Genomic DNA, 20,595 nt, shown 5'->3' on the forward strand with positions numbered 1-20,595 from the left:
AGTATCATTTTATTTTTGCGATCCCTATTGATTTACTCTTTTCAATTAATGTTTTAATTTATATATTTTTTATTTTATAGGTCTGAAATGTAATACCACTCACAACCTGGGAACAGGGGTGGCGCTAGTTTTGGACAAAAGTTGTCAAGTTTTTCTAAACCCCTTTAATTTTTGTCGTCCCTATTAGTTTACTCTTTTCAATTAATATTTTAATTTATCCTTTTTTATTTTATTTTCTTAGGTCTGAAATGTAATACCGCTCACAACCTGGGAACAGGGGTGGCGCTAGTTTTGGACAAAAGTTGTCAAGTTTTTCAAAACCCCTTTAATTTTTGCGGTCCCTATTGATTTACTCTTTTCAATTAATGTTTTAATTTATATATTTTTTATTTTATAGGTCTGAAATGTAATACCACTCACAACCTGGGAACAGGGGTGGCGCTAGTTTTGGACAAAAGTTGTCAAGTTTTTCTAAACCCCTTTAATTTTTGTCGTCCCTATTAGTTTACTCTTTTCAATTAATATTTTAATTTATCCTTTTTTATTTTATTTTCTTAGGTCTGAAATGTAATAACGCTCACAACCTGGGAACAGGGGTGGCACTAGTTTTGGACAAAAGTTGTCAAGTTTTTCTAAACCCCTTTAATTTTTGTCGTCCCTATTAGTTTACTCTTTTCAATTAATATTTTAATTTATCCTTTTTTATTTTATTTTCTTAGGTCTGAAATGTAATACCGCTCACAACTTGGGAACAGGGGTGGCGCTAGTTTTGGACAAAAGTTGTCAAGTTTTTCAAAACCCCTTTAATTTTTGCGGTCCCTATTGATTTACTCTTTTCAATTAATGTTTTAATTTATATATTTTTTTATTTTATAGGTCTGAAATGTAATACCACTCACAACCTGGGAACAGGGGTGGCGCTAGTTTTGGACAAAAGTTGTCAAGTTTTTCTAAACCCCTTAAGTCAACTATTTCAAGTTTCTTTATTGTTACTAGTGAAATTTCTGGTGGGTTTTTAGCCCCTTTGCACTTTACTGCCATATCGAGTTTATATGACCACTGTTCTCCTCAACAGTTCTTCCTTGTTTTCAGTTACTAATACCGGCACTGATAAAGTTAGTTTTTATCTCCCATAAAACTGCAGATGAGTTCATTAAAAAAAACATAAAAAATGTTTTTGGATTGGATTGTTTTTCAAAAACATCGCCACATTTGTTTACAGGTTATGTATAGTATTGCAGCTCATCCCGATTCATTTCAAGGCGCTAAACTGCAATACCTGACATAACCTGAAGAAACATGTGGCGTTGTTGGTGGAAGTAAAAATAAAGCCTTGTTTTTGCTTTTTAAGTCCTGGACACTAGTGCCCTTAATAAATTGTGTTCTCCATATTTTTACACTGTCTTTTCTTAATGTTTCTAACCTTTTATTCAGTATTATATTGAAAAAATTGGGGCGAGTTAATTGATCACATATGGAAACTAGTATTAGAACTATAGGTCCATAATTTGGAAAACATTTTTAGAATTAAAATTATTTTTTGGCTTCAAACTTACAGATGCCTCAGGTGCTTGACCCTTTGATCCATGATCTAAACGTAAGGAAAGCATTGATATTAATTATATATATTGATATGCCCTTTTAAACTATAATATATTCCTGCTTAGCTTTAGTCTATTGACTCTACAAAAATTTCTATTTTTCAAAAACATTGTGAATACTTACTCGAAAGCAGGAGGCTTGCTATTATTACCAAAACGGATATTACCCCTTTCCTCCCCATCTTTCCAGACACGTGGCTGTCCGGTGAAAACTGTGGTTCCGTTCCTTCTGTAGAGGAGACATAATTATAATCCGTTAATGAGTATAATTATCTAAATTACTCTAGAATTTTTTTTTTCCAGAAGTTATCATCTAAAGTGAATGTAATTAAATCAAAGAATACCTTTACGTTTGTACATTCCGGAATTGAAATCTACAATCTAATCTATAAACTAAGCCGAAATCGCTGTTTTCATTTATTTATCTTTTTTACTTTGGATTTTTACTAGAAGTCGAAGAAGCAACTCAAAAGAACGAAAGAGACGAGACCTTCAAGGAACCAACCAAGGTTCATCGACTTAATTCCTACAAATATAGAAGTGTCTTTAGAGAGCTTCGTATCGTAAATTATGTCAAGTGCGTAAAGGTTTTACGTCAACCTTAAACCTGGGGCAGTAGTTACAGAGTCTTTTAACTATAAGTCAAGCATTTGTGTGCCATCAATAGTTGCGTAATTTTAGGGTCCTTGAAGGGCTCAATTGTAAAATTGTAATTATTGTACATTTGCAAATTAGCACATTCCCCCTTCCCAGAAGAAGAAATTAACTTTGGGCCAATACTTGGTTCTCTTGGGTTAGGTTGAATGATTGATACATAAAAGTGAATATATATATATATATATATATATATATATATATATATATATATATATAAAAAATATATATATATGACACAAAAGTATCTAAAGCAATAATGTGAATGACCCCTTTAAAAAAATAAAAAAAATCATCATGTCTTAAGATGCATTAAGATTAATCGACAATTTCCTCTCCCGCCCCCCCAAATAAAACAAAAAACAATAGTAATAACTGACTTTAGACCACCACTTGGTTCTCATGCGTTAGTCCAAATAATACATAAAGGTGAATATATAAGACCAAATAATATCCCTTTACCTCCTTCCCTTTCCTTCCATTTCTATCCCCCTCCCCAAATCCAACAATGTTACCATTCAACTCTCCATTCCCAAATTTCATGTTACTCTCATGTTATCTGGTGAATGACCCAGTTAAAAAATATCATCCTGTCTAATTAGGAATCTTCTAATCTAAAACTATCAAAATGATAAAATTAGTCAAATTTAGTCAACTTCCTTATTTGCTCATGTATTCATAGTATCAATCTTGTAAACATTTATTTGAATACTTAGAACATTAGTTGTCATGTTATGTTACATAAACAAATATATACCTCTATTTAAAATAAGGTGAATGACCCCTTTAAAAATATTTTCCTGTCTTATTAGGAATCTTCTAATCTTAAACTATCAAAATGATAAAATTATTAAAATTTAGTTAACCTCCTTCTTTGCTCATGTACATATAGTATCAATCTAGTACACATTCATTTGAATACTTAGAATATTGGTAAAAGTCACATAAAAAGTCAGATTATCTAACAACTAGTAGAGGCAAGTGTTCACACCTTCAAAATTTATCATTGCAATTCTAATTTTCAAGTATTTTACATTTTAAAAATTGAAATTGAAATATCTTAAATCTAAAATGAAAGCTGCTTGACTATCATCCATCTATTTGCTGTAGAATCCACTTCTCATGTAAGCACATGAAATCCAAATTCAGATCACTTACTTTCGGTGTTTCTTCTATACACCTGTCCTTGGAACCTTAAGATGAACACTGGTGAAAGGCTTGAATGTAAGCAGTACTTATAGGCTGTCTTAAGGCTCAGTTTTACAGGTGAGTTATGCTGCCAGCTATTTGGACAGCAGTCAAAGGACCCATCCCATATAGAGGCTGTTCTGTGTGTCACTGCATTCCTTGCATGTGTCCGTAAGACACATCAGAGGACATTCTCTGGCCTAAGGTACATTTCTTGGTCCCTACCCTGTACCTGAGGGGTTAAAATGAAAGGTCAATTGAAGAAAGTGGAGCATTGCATTCCAGAAAAAGGGGCACACTTTGTTTATCATTACTGTTATTAAATATATGATGTATTATTGTTATTGCTATTAATTATTTTTTTTTTGTGTCACTAAAGAACAACCAAAATTTGCTGGGCATTTTACAAAAAAAAACCTCACTTTGTGCAAATTTTGAAAAATGGTCGCCATTTTGCTGGAATCCTGTTGTCTGGAAAATGGTTAAGAAAAACAATACTCATCTGTTTTGTGGCCGTAACTCCCACTCATCTAATGTTTCTCTTCCTTTCTTCAAGTGGCACTTTTGACTCCGACTAAACCACGGCTGGCGCAAGTCATAATATTGGAACATTGTAACATTACAATGTTTGGCTCTGGAGGCACAGTTGGTGATGGTCTAGAAGAGGTCATCTGTTGTGATATCTCAGGAAAACAAGACACCGGAAAGGTTGGATGACAAGGCAGGAAGCTTTTGGGGGCAAGATAGGTGAGTGGTGGTATTAGTATATATTTTTTTCTCAGATCTCTAATTTCTCATTTCACATGGAAATACCGGAGAAAACCCGACACATAATAAGACACATTTGGTTCACATTGAAAAATTTGATTCAAATCAAATTTATTGGTCAATTTTGGGTAAACGTTTAAATTTTAATTTTGAATTCTGGTTGATTAGCTCATTATTAGTTATTAGAAGAGAAAATGTACAGGAATATTTTTTAAAAAGTATATATACATTAGCTCATCTAAAAACAAATTTCCATTACTGTTTCGACTATTGCATCCTTTTTTTCCCCAGAGTGTTCTACCGCAAGTCCTCACGCTCCACTACACTATATCCCAGATTCTCCTGTCGGCCAGAAGCAATCGGTATCAACAGATGTTGAGTGTGTGTGTGTGTGTGTGTGTGTGCGCGATCTGATGTGTGTGGGTGTGATCTTATGTGTGCGTGTGCAAGCGATCTGATGTGCGTGTGTGCGTTCTACCGCAGATCCTTGATGCGTTCCACCACAGGTCCTCCCGTTCGCAGTCTGGTGAGTATGATTGTGGGGTCTTCTTTCTTCTTTCTTTTGGGGGTGTCTATAATGAAGTGTCCTGCAGTACTTTTTAACTTTTTTAGCTGCATGGACATTTCAGTATTAAACCGCAACTAGAGCTTATTTTCAAAGTAGGGCTTATAGTTAAGCCTTACGGCCCATTTACACCCAACGATATCGCTAGCGAGATATCGTCGGGGTCACGGTGTTGGTGACGCACATCCGGCCTCATTAGCGATGTTGTTGTGTGTGACACCTTTTTGCGATTAGTAACGATCGCAAAAACGTGTCAAATTGTTCGTCATGTACACGTCGATTATTTTTAAAAAATCGTTCCTCATTTGGAACGCAGGTTGTTTGTCGTTCCTACGGCAGCACACTATGTGTGACACCGCAGGAACGAAGAACAACATCGTTCCTGCGGCCGCCGGCAATGAGGAAGGAAGCCGGTGGGTGGGATGTTCCGGATGCTCATATCCGCCCCTCTGCTTCTATTGGGCGGCCGCTTAATGATGCCGCTGTAACGCCGAACGAACCTCCCCCTTAAAGGAGAGATTGTTCGGTGGTCACAGAGATGTCGGTGAACAGGTAATTGCGTGTGACGCGGCCGTAGCGATATTGTTCGCTACGGCAGCGATCACCCCGTGACGCGCCACCGTCGTGGGCGGGTGCTATCGCTCGCGACATCGCTAGCAATGTCGCAGCGTGTAAAGCCCGCTTTACTCCAAAAAGGCTGATAATTCCTGCCAGGGCTTATTTTTAGGGTAGGGCTTATTTTCGGGAAAACAAGGTATTTGCATGTTTTAAAATCAATAGAAAACATTTCTCATCTCTTCATTGTATTGTTCCCCTCTCTCTTATAACCTCCTCTACTATATGGTCCTAATATCATCCCATATTAAAATGCCTTCTACTGTCTTTCTCTTGAGCTGACCCTTTTTCCTCGATTACTATTTCCCACTCAATTAGAGTGACTTAAAGCTTTTAATTGCTCGAACTGCCCTCCAAAATCCACATTTCTGAAATAAATCTACATATTAATACCTTATTCATAAATGATCAACCGAATAACTTCCCTAATATATGCATACAATGCAATTCATGTGATAATGAGCTCCGATAAATAGCAGTACTGCGTGTTAATGAGTCAATTAGACACACAGCTCCATCACATCACTCTGTAAATATACATAATTTATATCATACAGATGAAAGTTCCATCAACAGGAGGTTGGTTTTTTTCAGTTTCTAGGAATGTTTTTCTCTAATTACACCGTCAAACCTGACACTTTCGTCAGGAACAGTCTTCCATCAAGTTAGTATTGATGTTCATTGATTTAGCTTGTGTCAGCGACATAAAATTTAATTATAAAATTCTAGCATGCTTGTTCGTTTAATTCACAAGAGATTTAAGCCACCCCAAAAAGACTTATAGCGGTAGTTTATTCCTTCTTAGTCAGAACACATTCAGCGGGTGAAATAAGTATAAGAATGTTATGTAGTTAGGCTTTGTTAGTAACAGAAACAGTTAATGTCAGGTTCGGGTCACTGCGGGGTGGACTAGTGTTGAGCAGAGAGTAACTTTTTAGTTACAGAGAGAGCTGAGGGGCCAGTTTTTGCAGAAGGGTTCGAAGGAGTAAAGACATGGCATGGTGTCAGAGAACTCTGACGTAACCTCTTAAAGGTCCGGAGCCCACGGCTCACCTCGGCAGGCTCAGGGAAATTGTGCGTCTAGACAGCCATTGGGGCCCAGAAGCGGACAACGGGGAGAAGAAGCATGGGGGAATGGAGACACTGGTGTCCGGCAGCTTGTGGGCGAGATCCAAGATAGCGGGGATAGGTCAAGTGAGAGTACCCCAAAAACACAGTAACCGCAGAACCGTCAGGAGTGAGACCATGTCAGCCATAGTGTGGAAAGAATAAACAGTTTTGGTTTGCCAAGAGTAAAGGCCACTTTACACACAGAGATAAATCTTTGGCAGATCTGTGGTTGCAGTGAAATCATGGACATATTGTTCCATTTGTACACAGCCACAAACCTGGCACTGATTGTCCACAATTTCACTGCAACCACACATCTGCCACAGATCTATCTCTGTGTGTAAAGTGGCCTTAAGTATGTGTCACTGGTGACAGACAGTCATGGGGTTTCTGGCAATCGATGGTCACAGCGTTTGGCTGTGCAATAATGCTCCCTAACTTTCTTTAGTTGCTGCTGCTATTATTCATTGTATTAGGTAGCTTTCCTGCTGGGTTTTCATCTCTTCCCCTTTAAAACCCAGCGGAGTTCTCCCTTCTATCCAGCTGCTGATTATCAGTATTCTCCATGTGTTTAAATACTTCCATCTTCCCTGGACTGGTGCTGGTGATATTATTCAGCTCATTCAAGCTCTAGTTGCAAGCATGTGGCTTGTACTCATCTGTGGTATTGTGGCTGAAACTCTGCTGAACGTCTACCTGAGTCATCTGTGGATAAGTAGTTCATGCATTTTCCCCTGAGTGTCCCTCTTGTGTTTTCTCTAGTGTTTAGTGAGGTTGACGAACAGCTCATTCCACCCGTTCCCGATTTAGGGTTCAGCATGAGTGATACTTAGTGTTTGGTATCGTTCTCGGAGCATAGGTGCTGAACCTATCTAGGGTGGTGAGGTGAGGTTTGGTCAGGGGGTCACCATTTCTCCCTTCCCTAGACACAGGGTTTCCCATCCCTTCCCTTTCGCCATTCGCTTGGTACATCCCCGTACCTAGTATGACAACATGTTTGTCTACTACATCTACGACAGGGACTGGCTGCGGGGTGATGGACACTAACCAGAAGAAAAAAGTAAATGTCGCATACCCCGCCCGAAGTCATACACACGCACTGATTCTCTCTGGGGATGGAGTCCAGAGCCCCCATGGCCTAACATCCTTCATAATAATAATAATAATAATAATATTTTTTATTTATATTGCGCCAACATATTCTCTAGCAATTCAGAGGGAACATCTCCAAACAATATGATACATTACAGAGTAACACAATTCAATGAGGAAATAGGGGAGGCACAAAATGTAAATAGTAAAAAGTGCTTGTATCATATGGTCCACTCATCAATATCACATAACGCTGCATGAACTTGGTCACTATGTACCAGTACAGGTACAGAGTGCTATTATGCATGGAAGGTATAAACACATAATATAAAGGACCAGATTCGGAAGAAAATTTTGTAAGGGCAAAACGAGAAGAGTTAGATAAGTGAGGTGATCTGATAGCTCGAATCCCTACCCTACATGTTTCTAGGCTGTTAGCTAATCAACACGGGGATTGCTTGCCTTACACTGTAATGCCGCAGCCATGTTGTCTACTGGCATTACGGTGAATGACCAGCTATATCACATTATCAGGTCTTATATGAAACAAAGGAGTGCAATGCTCGGCACACTGTCCTCTAGAAGCAGTTCAGGGAGAGTTGATGTAGGAGGGAGAGCTTAGACTAGAGCAGGGTTTGCACACTTGCACTCTTTAGTGCCTTTCATGTTGCATTAAAGGTTGTTCTTAGGCGGGCTTTGCACACTACGACATCGCAGGTGCGATGTCGGTGGGGTCAAATCGAAAGTGACGCACTTCCTGCATCGCAGTCGACATCGTAGTGTGCAAATCCTTGATGATATGATTAACGAGCGCAAAAGCGTCATTATCGTATCATCGGTGTGGGGTACATTTCCATTATGCCGGTGCAGCGACGGTAAGATGTTGTTCCTCGTTCCAGCAGGCAGCACACATCGCTGTGTGTGAAGCCGCTGGAGCGAGGAACATCTCCTACCTGTGTCCCGGCTGCAATGCAGAAGGAAGGAGGTGGGCGGGATGTTTACGTTCCGCTCATCTCCGCCCCTCCGCTCCTATTGGCTGCCTGTCGTGTGACGTCGCTGTGACGCCGCACGACCCGCCCCCTTAGGAAGGAGGCAGGTCGCCGGTCAGAGCGACGTCGCAGGGCAGGTAAGTGCATGTGAAGCTGCCGTAGCGATAATGTTCGCTACGCCAGCAATCACAAGATATCGCTGCTGCGACGGGGGCAGGGACTATCGCGCTCGGCATCGCAAGCATCGACTTGCGATGTCGCAGCGTGCAAAGAGCCCCTTAGTCTTGTTTAACTTCATAAATAAATACAATATTTAAAAAAAAAAAGATGTGGGGTCCCCTCTATTTTTGATAACCAGCCAAGGTAAAGCAAACAGCTGTGGACTGGTATTACCAGGCTTGTAAGGCCCATGGTTATTTGGCTCTTCCCAGCCTAAAAATAGCAGCTGGCAACTGCCACAGAATTTGGGCATCTATTAGTTGCACCAATTCTGGAGTTTTGCCTCGGCTCTTCCTGATTGCTCTGGTGTGTCGTCAATCAGGGTAATATTGTTTTTTTTGGGGGGGGGGGTTGATATCAGCTGTGTAATGTCAGCTGGCATTAAGTCCAAGGGTTAGTAATAATGGAGAGGTGTCTATTAGACACCGCCATTACTAACCCAGTAAGAGTAAAGTAAAAAAAAACTCACACAGAGAAAAAACTAGTTTATTTGACTAAAGACTCACCCATACAGTCCCTTGTTTACCTATTTATTATAAAAATGTTCCCACAAATCTCCGTCGTAATTCATGATCCATGAATGCAGGTTCGGCAACTGTGAATAGCAGTAAAGTACAGCAAAGGATGACGACAATGTTCATCAGAACCGCCACGTCTTGCGGAGCGCCGCCTTGAGACAGCGCTCGGATAAGAGTTGAGTTTTCATTTTTTCCTCACCTTTTTCTCAGAGCTATAACTTTTTTATTTTTCCGTTCACATAGACATATGAGGGCTTATTTTTTGTGGGACAAGTTGTACTTTTGAACAACAACATTCATTTTACATAGTGTACTGTACAAAGTGGAAAAATTCCAAATGTGGGGAAATTGTGAAAAAAACCCCCACAATTCTGAAATGTTTTTGGGGAAATTGTTTTTACGGTATACGGTTTGTGGTAAAAATTACTCTGCAATATGATTCTCCTCATCAGTAAAATTACTGTGATACCAAGCTTCTAGTTTTTTAATTATTTTAGTAGTTAAAAAAAAAAATTGGAAGTTTGCAAAAAAAAAATGTTGGGGGTTGTGTCGCCAATTTTCAAGACCCGTAACGTTTTTAGTTTTCGGTTGATGACGCTGTGTGATGGCGAATTTTCTGCGGGGCAAGACAACATTTTTATTGATACTATGGGATAGATATGACATTGTTCATGGTAATGCCCCACCCAAAAAATGTAATTTTGGTATTATTTAATTCTTTAAAATTATACCAGGGATGGACCCACGATGAGGCACATTATACCAGTATGGGCCATATTATTCCAGGGATGGACACAGGATAGGGCACATTATACTAGGGATGGACCCAGAATAAGACACATTAAACTAGAGTGGAGCACATTATACCAGGGATGGACCCTCAATGAGGCACATTATACCAGGATGGGGCACATTATACTAGGGATGGACCCATAATAAGGTACATTACACTAGGGTGGGGCACATTATACCAGTTATGGACCCAGAATGGAAGGGGAAATTTACAGGAAAGGAACCCGGCTGGTGCAAATTATACCTGGAAGGGGGCCAGGATGTGGCGCATTATACCAGGAATGGACCCAGAATGAAGCACATTATACCAAGATGGGGCACATTATATCACGGATGGATCAAGAATGAAGCACATTATACCCAGATGGGGCACATTAAATCACGGATGGACCCACGATGGGGCACATTATACCAGGATGGGGCACATTATTACCAGGGATGGACCTAGGATGGGGTACATTATACGAGGATTGGGCATATTATACCAGGGATGGACCCAGGATGGGGCACAATATACAGGAAAGTATCAAGGATGGGGCACAATATACCAGGAAGGAGACCAGGATGAGGCACATTATATCACGAAGGGGACCAGGATGGGGCAGATTATACCAAGAAGGAGCCCAGGTTGGGAGACACTATCCCAGGAAGAATCCAAGTATGGGGCACATTATACTAGGAAGGGGTCCGGAATGACAAACATTATGCCAGGAATGGACTCAAAATGGGGGATATTAGTATAGGATGACGGATATAATACCGGAAAGGGCCAGGATGGGGGACATCACTGTATAGGGGGCAAACACGTATCTTTATAGGATCTAGAATGCTACAAGGGTCCATACAGACTCACATGTAGGTGGGGGACCAAGTCCAAATTTTGCTAAGTACCTAATGGCATTCTCTCCCACACCCAAATTCATTATAAGACTCTAATATCATCTTCCCCCACCCCCTATTTCATAATGACGCTATCAGGGACTTATAATGAGTGTGTATGTTGGTGCGACACAGGACAGGAACTAAACCTATGTGCACACGTTCAGTATTTGCAGTAGAAAATTCTGCTGCAAATCCTGATGTGTTAGCAGGAAAAAGATTTTTTATGTATTTTTCCCCACCAAAATAAGCAACATATGCATGAGATTTTAGGAATCTCATTCTCTTTGCTTGTGTAGTGCCCCTGAAGCCATCAGGGTGCTGCAAAGTTCTGCATCTCCACCAGGATGCAGGGCCTACCCCCTTAGGGACCCAGAACCCCAGTGCCGGTAACACGAAAAACCCAGGTAATCCCAGTTACCCAAACAAATTCCCCATACAATGGTACCCAGCTGGGTGGGACCAATGGATGGCCGCCTAGAGGTGGAGCCACTCCAGTCCACTAGTTGACCAGGTGGAAGGGGCAGACTGTGGAGAGTAGTGAGTTGAAGTCAGTCTAAGATGGTGAAGGTGGAGGGTGTGACTGTGGAGCATCCTGACTCGGGTTAACGGTGACCTGGGACCCAGGAGAGGTAGTTTCCGGTGGAGTACGGTGGAGTACTCCCTCAACTACGCACCGATGGGGTACAGGACTCTAGGACAGGAAAGAGCTTCAAGCCGACCTGTTAACACCTGCACAGCAAAGGGGACCATCAGAATCCGAAGACTCAGTAGCAAAGGGAGAACCAGGGACAGGACCAGAGACTCCAACCCCACAGGGTTCACGCTACTGTCAGGCGGACAGAGGGGGGCAAACCACAGACCGGGGACTCCCAGTGTTGCATACCATGGGGACCCACTTACCAGAGATAGGTGCAGGGGAAGAAGGTACCAGAGAACCAGACTGGCACTGGGACGAAGGGGACCTGGAGGCGAAACCAGCCGGCCTCGAGCAACCAGTTGACATCCAAAGAGTGAGTAAACCAGTTGCACTGAATACCTGTCTGGACTCCTTTTTCCAACGCTTACTACACCATACACCTGCTGCGGTAATACCCTACTTGCGGATGGCCCAAGTCATCAGAGCTGCACATTCCATCAGCCTCAGCAAAAACTGCAGCGGCGGCTCCCTACACTTAGCTACAACACCGCAAGTGGCGTCACAAATAACTTTATTCATAAATCCCCTGTAAATATTCCCCATTACAAAAAGGGCCCAGGGCACGCAACCGGGTAATGGCCACCATCGTGACATTCCCCATAGAGACACTACCCGGAACCGAGTACCATATATCCCTGGGTGCTACACTTGTACTATAAAACTCTGCATGTGTCTTGCAAAAAAATCATGTGGAAAAAATGCAACAAAGAAGCAACGTGTACACATAGCCTTCAAATTTATTTTGGGGGAGTCACAGAGAGACTGAATATTTAATATTTCTAAAGCGACAGAAACTATAGTTAATGTTGGGCACAGTGCTGGCTTTATATTTTGAATGGTGTGTGGCCGATAGTATATTACTGGTTTGGTACATATTTGTATGCAGGGGACTTTTCATTGAGAAGACAAATGTATATATAGAATATTGTCACATGGTGTTTGGCTCAAAACTCACCGAGTGTCAGGGCTACATCTGACGCTGTTCACATAGCAGAGTCAAATACTTCACACGATGCCACTTTTGGATTGCACAGATAGGCTCGGGCATTGACCAGTTGTGCTCTTGTTAGCAATCAAGCTTGCAGAAGTTAATTTCTGCTAGCCTGTGGATTGCTGCTCGAGTCACCTCTTGTAGGAGACCTATCACAGTCGACTCCGCCTTTCTTAAGATGATGGAGCCTGTTCTCCCATGCCGATGATAGCTTTATGCGATCCCAATCCTTGTGCTTGGTTATCCAGTTGCTGGTGAACTTCTGTGTGTTGTTTAGAGTGTTGTGGAAATACCTTGTTGTCTGATTATTTCCTCCCTTCCTTTAGTTTCCTCCTGATCTTGTATTGTCTATAACCTCTGAGTGATTGCTGTGAGTTTGAGTTTTGGTTTTCCCCCATCTGTTTATTTGTGTGGGATTAACCTCTCCTGTCCTGGCCCTCTCCTAGGTGGTGGGAGGAGGGCCACTAGACCAGAGTTGTTTAGGAGTTAGGGCAAGGAAATCAGCCCAAACATAGATATACTTTTGGGGTCAGGGTCAGATAGAGTTTCTGTAGCCTTAGGGCCAGTTTAGGATCCCCTGTCTCTCGTGATCCCATCAAACCCTGTGATAAATATAGGTGACATTGTTATTTTCACGGCTACAGTGATCAGTGTGACAAGACAAGGCATGGCTGGAAGATGTTGGCATGAAGGTCTGACCAGATGGAGAAGAAACAACTAACAACTAATCAGATGAGACGTCACCAGTAAGTCACTTCATGTAAAATCGGGCTGGACACTAAGGGGTACTTTGCACACTACGACATCGCAGGTGCGATGTCAATGGGGTCAAATTTAAAGTGACGCACATCCGGTGTCGCTATCAACATCGGAGTGTGTAAATCGTTTTTGATACGATTAACGAGTGCAAAAGCGTCGAAATCGTATGATCGGTGTAGCGTCGGTCATTTCCATAATTTCGGAAGGACCGATGTTACGATGTTGTTCCTCGTTCCTGCGGCAGCACACATCGCTGTGTGTGAAGCCGCAGGAGCAAGGAACATCGCCTTACCTGCGTCCCGGCTGCAATGAGGAAGGAAGGAGGTGGGCGGGATGTTTATGTCCCGCTCATCTCCGCCCCCCTGCTTCTATTGTCCGCCTGCTTTGTGACGTCGCTGGGCAGGAAGGAGGCAGTTCGCCGGCCAGAGCGTCGTCGCAGGGCAGGTAAGTGCATGTGAAGCTGCCATAGTGATAATGTTCGCTACGGCTGCTATCACAAGATATCGCAGCAGCGACGGGGGCGGGGCTATCGCGCTCGGCATCTCTACCATCGGCTTGCGATGTCGTAGTGTGCAAAGTACCCCTAACACTTCACACAAAATGTAGCCTTATTATATATAGTATAGTCCCTTAATATATAGTATAATATCTTGTTATATACAGAACTGTCCTTAATTACATAGTTTCCTCCTTTATTGTAATAAATATATATAATACTGTCCCTTATTACATAACATTCCCTCTAGTTATGTATGATGCCGTCCCTTTTTATATAGTGTCCTCTCTTGTTATATAAAGCACCATCCCTTACATAGCATATTCTCATTATGGTTGTTAATCCCAGCCCCCCTCTGTTAAATAATCCTCTATTGTTAGATATCAAATGACTGCTGATAGAATAGCATCTGACCAGAAGGCCAATCCATCAGCCCCCTCCGTTAGAAAAAAAGTTTTCTCATGCTCCCTAGCGGTCATTTCATTATGGATATAACAAGAGAGGACACTATTAAATAAAGACAGGGCAGTATAAATAACAAAAATAATAAGAGAATCCAATATGTAAAGTAAAGTGATCTACATACAAAGAGAGGGCAGTACTTAATAAAGGGCGGTAATATACATGATGAGATGAGACTGTGTAATATATATACACACACAGTATATATCATTTTTGGCGGGTTGTCATAAACCCGAAAGGACACTTATCCCTGTTGCCAAAGGAAGCAACAGTGCACATGCTGGACCGCCACTCCATTCATCCAATTTAAGACTTCCAGGAAAAGCTGAGCGCAGCACTCAGTAGCCCAATCAGGAATGAATGGAACGACATTCGAGCAATGTCGCTCTATCCCTATGGAAATAAAAGTGCCTCTTAGGGGTACTTTGCACGTTGCGACATTGCTACAGCGATCTTGTCGGGGTCAAATCGAAAGTGACGCACATCCGGCGCCGGTAACGACGTCGCAACGTGTAAAGCCTAGAAGCACCGATAAACGATTGCAAAAGCGTCGAAAATCGAAGATCTGTGTAGTGTCAGTCATTTCCATAATTTCACTGCAGCGACAGGTACGATGTTGTTCCTGGTTCCTGCGGCAGCACACATCGCTGTGTATGAAGCCGCAGGAGCGAGGAACATCTCCTTACCTGCGTCCCGGCTGCAATGAGGAAAGAAGGAGGTGGGCGGGATGTTTACGTCCCGCTCATCTCCGCCCCTCCGCTTCTATTGGCCGCCTGCCGTGTGACGTCGCTGTGACGCCGCACGGACGTCCCCTTAGGAAGGAGGCGGGTCGCTGGCCAGAGCGACGTCGCAGGGCAGGTAAGTGCGTGTGAAGCTGCCGTAGTGATAATGTTCGCTACGGCAGCTATCACAAGATATCGCATCTGCGACGGGGGCGGGGACTATCGCGCTCGGCATCGCTGCAATCGGCTAGCGATGTCGCAGCGTGCAAAGTGCCTCTTATGGTGCAGGTCAAAGCAGTACGACAACTGTCGATCGACAAGTTAACATTTATTCCGTGGATAGGTGATAACTGGTTTTCCTTGAAATCAGTGGTGTCCCTCTGTAATCTGAAGATAATGTGTTCCTTTTCAGTAAATGCGCAGTGTAGAAAACTGTGACTTACACAAGACTCTGCCGCTTTTCGACGTAAGGCTGAGCATTCGAAGTGTTCATGTTTTCTGGATTTCTGCCTTAAAGGAAATATTTCTCTCAGATATTTCTTGTGACGCATTTGTTGTGTTTCATCTCTGCTTCTTATTTTATGGTTTACAGAAAAAGCTGAGATATGCACAACTACTAAGACGACTGTAAATATTTTATGTGCATAGCATTCATAGTGCAACTATCTGTAAATTTTCACACCTGCCTTTCTCTTTGACCCCCGTATTGTTTTGTGCCGATTCCTATTTAGACCAACATAACTTGTTGAATACCTACCTGAGGGACGGGCATGTCTATCAGAGTATCTTCAGGTTTAGCGACAAGAGGACCAATAAGGTGGAATCATGTATGCTGGGCCCTAAAAATATCTAGCAGCCCCAATATTCCCCTCTCTCCTCGAATAACGCTGAACCATAACACATAGGAGGAACAATATTTTGCCGGCTCGATCTACAGGTTCTAGGACGTCAATGCCTTCTGCTCACCAAATAGGGTTCAATATTTCCCCAGTAGGGTTGAGCGAATACCTAACTATTCGTACTCGCTATACTCATAACAAATACTGTCAATATTCGCATATTCGTTCCAAAAAGCGCGAGCAATTATTATTATTATTATTTATTATTATAGCGCCATTTATTCCATGGCGCTTTACAAGTGAAAGAGGGTATACGTACAACAATCATTAACAGTACAAGACAGACTGGTATAGGAGGAGAGAGAGGACCCTGCCCGCGAGGGCTCACAGTCTACAGGGAATGGGTGATGGTACAATAGGTGAGGACAGAGCTGGTTGCGCAGTGGTCTACTGGGCTGAGGGCTATTGTAGGTTGTAGGCTTGTTGGAAGAGGTGGGTCTTGAGGTTCCTCTTGAAGCTTTCCACGGTAGTGGAGAGTCTGATGTGCTGAGGTAGAGCGTTCCAGAGTATGGGGGATGCACGGGAGAAATCTTGTACACGATTGTGGGAAGAGGAGATAAGAGAGGAGCAGAGAAGGAGATCTTGTGAGGATCTAAGGTTGCGTGCAGGTAGGTACTGGGAGACTAGGTCACAGATGTAGGGAGGAGACAGGTTGTGCATGGCTTTGTATGTCATGGTTAATGTTTTGAACTGGAGTCGTTGGGCGATGGGAAGCCAGTGAAGGGATTGGCAGAGTGGCGAGGCTGGGGAGTAGCGAGGGGAGAGGTGGATTAAGCGGGCTGCAGAGTTTAGGATAGATTGGAGGGGTGCAAGAGTGTTGGAAGGGAGGCCAGAGAGCAGGAGGTTGCAGTAGTCGAGGCGGGAGATGATGAGGGCATGCACTAATGTTTTTGCAGATTCTTGGTTAAGAAAAGCACGGATCCGGACTAGAGTTGAGCGAGTACCTAACTATTCGTTCTCGGTATACTCATAACGAGTACTGTCTACTACTTGAGTATTCGTTCCAAATAGCGTGTGCAATGAAAGTCAATGGGGAAAAACTTGCAATGTAATGAGTAACCTGAATTTCACACTATTCGCCGCTAGCACGAATAGGACAGCATTTGGGTTACTCGTTACATTGTGAGTTTTTCCCCATTGACTTTCATTGCACACGCTATTTGGAACGAATACTCAAGTAGTAGACAGTACTCGTTATGAGTATACCGAGAACGAATAGTTAGGTACTCGCTCAACTCTAGTCCTCAGATGTAACCAGTATCACAACACCAATATGGGACATACACCATAAGATAATTACAGTCAGAGTAAGACAGGGGAGCCAGAACTATCTGAGAGTGGCATGCACCAAATAAAAATCTAAATTCACAGATATATTCCAACTGTACTAAAATAAAAAAATGAGATTTTTGGCAAACAATTGATCAATTTTTTGAGCCACCCCTGCCATGTCACGTCAGATCTCAATGGGGGTCCTACTCTATATTTTATATTTCATTGTGCCATGCGGCCTCCTAGATACATTAAAGGTAGAACCATATTAGAGCAACACATACCTGTGACCATTTTATAACCGCTTCCATGTTGCAAAAACAGGCAACTGTGAATAGAGGCAGCCCAGGTCCCAGCATGTGGAGCAGACGCCACACACACCAGGACAATATCAGAACTGACCTTTAAGGGGGCTTTACACGCTACGATATTGTTAATGTTTTATCGTCGGGGTCACGTTGTTAGTGATGCACATCCAGCGTCATTAACGATATTGCAGCGTGTGACACTTACCAGCGACCTCAAAAATGGTGAAAATCGTTCACCATGGAGAGGTCGTCCCAAAACCAAAAATCAGTAATGGTTGATTATCGATGTGGTTGGTCGCTCCTGCGGCAGCACACATCGCTGTGTGTGAGACCGCAGGAGCGAGGAACGTCTCCTTACCTGCCACCGGCCGTAATGCGGAAGGAAGGAGGTGGGCGGGATATTACGTCCCGCTCATCTCCGCCCCTCCACTTTGATTGGCCGGCCACTTAGTGACGTCGCTGTGATGCTGAATGTCCCTCCCCTTGAGGGAGGGATTGTTCGGCAGTCACAGCGACGTTGCCGAACAGGTAAGTGCGTGTGACGCTGCCAAAGCAATAATGTTCGCGGCGGCAGCGATCACACGAAATCGCATGCACGACGGGGGCGGGTGCTTTTGCGTACGATATCGCTTTACAGTGCCAGACCAGCAACTAAAAATCAACCAGACCCAAGTATGGTGCTTAATTAACAATGCATGTGGAAAAGGGCGAGGTGGCTGAGTGTGAACAGCCACCAACAGAAGGAATTTAGCAAACCAAGAACAGGCGTGCATGGCGTGGTGGTGGTAATCCACCGGACCATTGTAGCATAACTACACAATTTTTTTTAAAAATGCCACTCTCATATAGTGCTGGCTCCCCTTTCTCGGTTTGGTTGTAGTTATGCTACATTGGTCTAAAGGTGGCTGACCACCACCATGCCATGCGCGTCTGACTTTGGTTTGCAATATATTCCTCCTATTGGTGGCTGTTCACATTCAGCTGCTTCACACTTTTACATAGGCAATGCTAATTAAGCGCCATACTTGGGTCTGGTCCGCCTTTATTTATGGTTGCTGGTCTGGCACTGTGAAGGTCAGTTCTGATACTGGCCTGGTGTGTGTGGCGTCTGTTGGACACGCTGGGACCTGGGCTGCCTCTTATCCGCAGTTGCCTCTTGTTGTGACTTGGAAGCGGTTATATATAGGTTACAGGTATGTGTGCTTCAATATGGTTCTGCTTTTAATATATTTATCTAGGAGGTCGCATGGCACATGAAATACATAATATAGAGTGACGTGGCAGGGGTGGCTCAAAGAATTGATCAATAATTTGCTAAAAATCTCATTTTGTATTATAGTACAGTCGGAATAAATATGATGCATGCCACTCTCAAATCGTGCTGGGTCCCCTTTTACAGTCCGAGTGGTACATTTCCTTACACAGTAACTAAACCTTAAATCTGATTTTTCATATTTCTCTCTCAATAGACAAACAGTGCCCAGCTCAGCAGACAGGAGCACGAAGCTCCTGTCTGAGGACACACACATTGTGGGATATGGATTTAATGGAAAGCACTGGCTTGGTAGACTGTGTTTTCCATTAAATCTGTATTTCTGACTATTAGGCTGAGCTTTGTTTGGGGATTTATTGGGTAATTGGTGGGGATCTCAGGACCTAGACCACCGATCGACAGGCATTGAAGTGCCTGTCAAATACATAAAATCAGATTCAATGTTTAGTCGCTCTTTTAGGAAAAGTGTTTCTGATTAAATTAGAACATCGTTGAAACTGCGTAATGAACCCAGTGATTGAAAACTATCTTTACCCATTGAAATTCTAATAATTTATCAAGCATGCTGTTAACCTCGGCATTGTATCGGGAGACCCAGTGGGCTTATTTGTTGCAAGATGATTATTGATAGAAAGAAAATTCTTAACATTCTGAACATTCTGCATTGAAAGTGGAGAACATTGGATGATAATTAAATACAATCTATTATATATTCATAAGCTCAAGAAGGATCCGTCATATCTAATGCACAGGATTATGGGTGGTGTGGAGCACGTATCATTCACAAATGGGAACATTGTACAGATTCTTACATCACTATATCCCTAGCAGAGAATGTAAGATATCAATAATCTACCAGTGCATTTCAATAAATTAGAATATCATCAAAAGGTTAATTTATTTCAGTAATTCAATAGAAAAAGGGAAACGCATATATTATATATAGATTCATTACACACATACAGTCAGGGCCAGAAATATTTGGACAGTGACACAAGTTTTGTTATTTTAGCTGTTTACAAAAACATGTTCAGAAATACAATTCTATATATAATATGGGCTGAAAGTGCACACTCCCAGCTGCAATATGAGAGTTTTCACATACAAATCGGAGAAAGGGTTTAGGAATCATACCTCTGTAATGCATAGCCTCCTCTTTTTCAAGGGACCAAAAGTAATTGGACAAGGGACTCTAAGGGCTGCAATTAACTCTGAAGACGTCTCCCTCATTAACCTGTAATCAATGAAGTAGTTAAAAGGTCTGGGGTTGATTACAGGTGTGTGGTTTTGCATTTGGAAGCTGTTGCTGTGACCAGACAACATGCGGTCTAAGGAACTCTCAATTGAGGTGAAGCAGAACATCCTGAGGCTGAAAAAAAAGAAAAAATCCATCAGAGAGATAGCAGACATGCTTGGAGTAGCAAAATCAACAGTCGGGTACATTCTGAGAAAAAAGGAATTGACTGGTGAGCTTGGGAACTCAAAAAGGCCTGGGCGCCCACGGATGACAACAGTGGTGGATGATCGCCGCATACTTTCTTTGGTGAAGAAGAACCCGTTCACAACATCAACTGAAGTCCAGAACACTCTCAGTGAAGTAGGTGTATCTGTCTCTAAGTCAACAGTAAAGAGAAGACTCCATGAAAGTAAATACAAAGGGTTCACATCTAGATGCAAACCATTCATCAATTTCAAAAATAGACAGGCCAAAGTTAAATTTCTG

At 42.4% G+C, this 20,595-nt stretch overlaps 1 protein-coding gene across 1 annotated transcript in view; it reads right to left on the reverse strand.

The window, feature by feature from the left end:
• Nucleotides 1-3,495, reverse strand: part of LOC142245541 (uncharacterized) — a 74,516-nt gene extending 71,021 nt beyond the window's left edge. The window contains exons 1-3 of the mRNA XM_075318321.1: nucleotides 3,414-3,495; nucleotides 1,726-1,830; nucleotides 1,557-1,591 (exon numbers count right to left, since the gene is read on the reverse strand). Of these exons, the coding sequence (XP_075174436.1) occupies nucleotides 1,557-1,591; nucleotides 1,726-1,783 (93 nt within the window). The 5' untranslated portion in view covers nucleotides 1,784-1,830; nucleotides 3,414-3,495. The remainder of the gene's footprint in view (nucleotides 1-1,556; nucleotides 1,592-1,725; nucleotides 1,831-3,413) is intronic.
• Nucleotides 3,496-20,595: the final 17,100 nt, after the last annotated feature.

Source organism: Anomaloglossus baeobatrachus, chromosome 7 (assembly GCF_048569485.1).
Source record: "Anomaloglossus baeobatrachus isolate aAnoBae1 chromosome 7, aAnoBae1.hap1, whole genome shotgun sequence".
Taxonomy (NCBI): Eukaryota; Metazoa; Chordata; class Amphibia; order Anura; family Aromobatidae; genus Anomaloglossus; species Anomaloglossus baeobatrachus.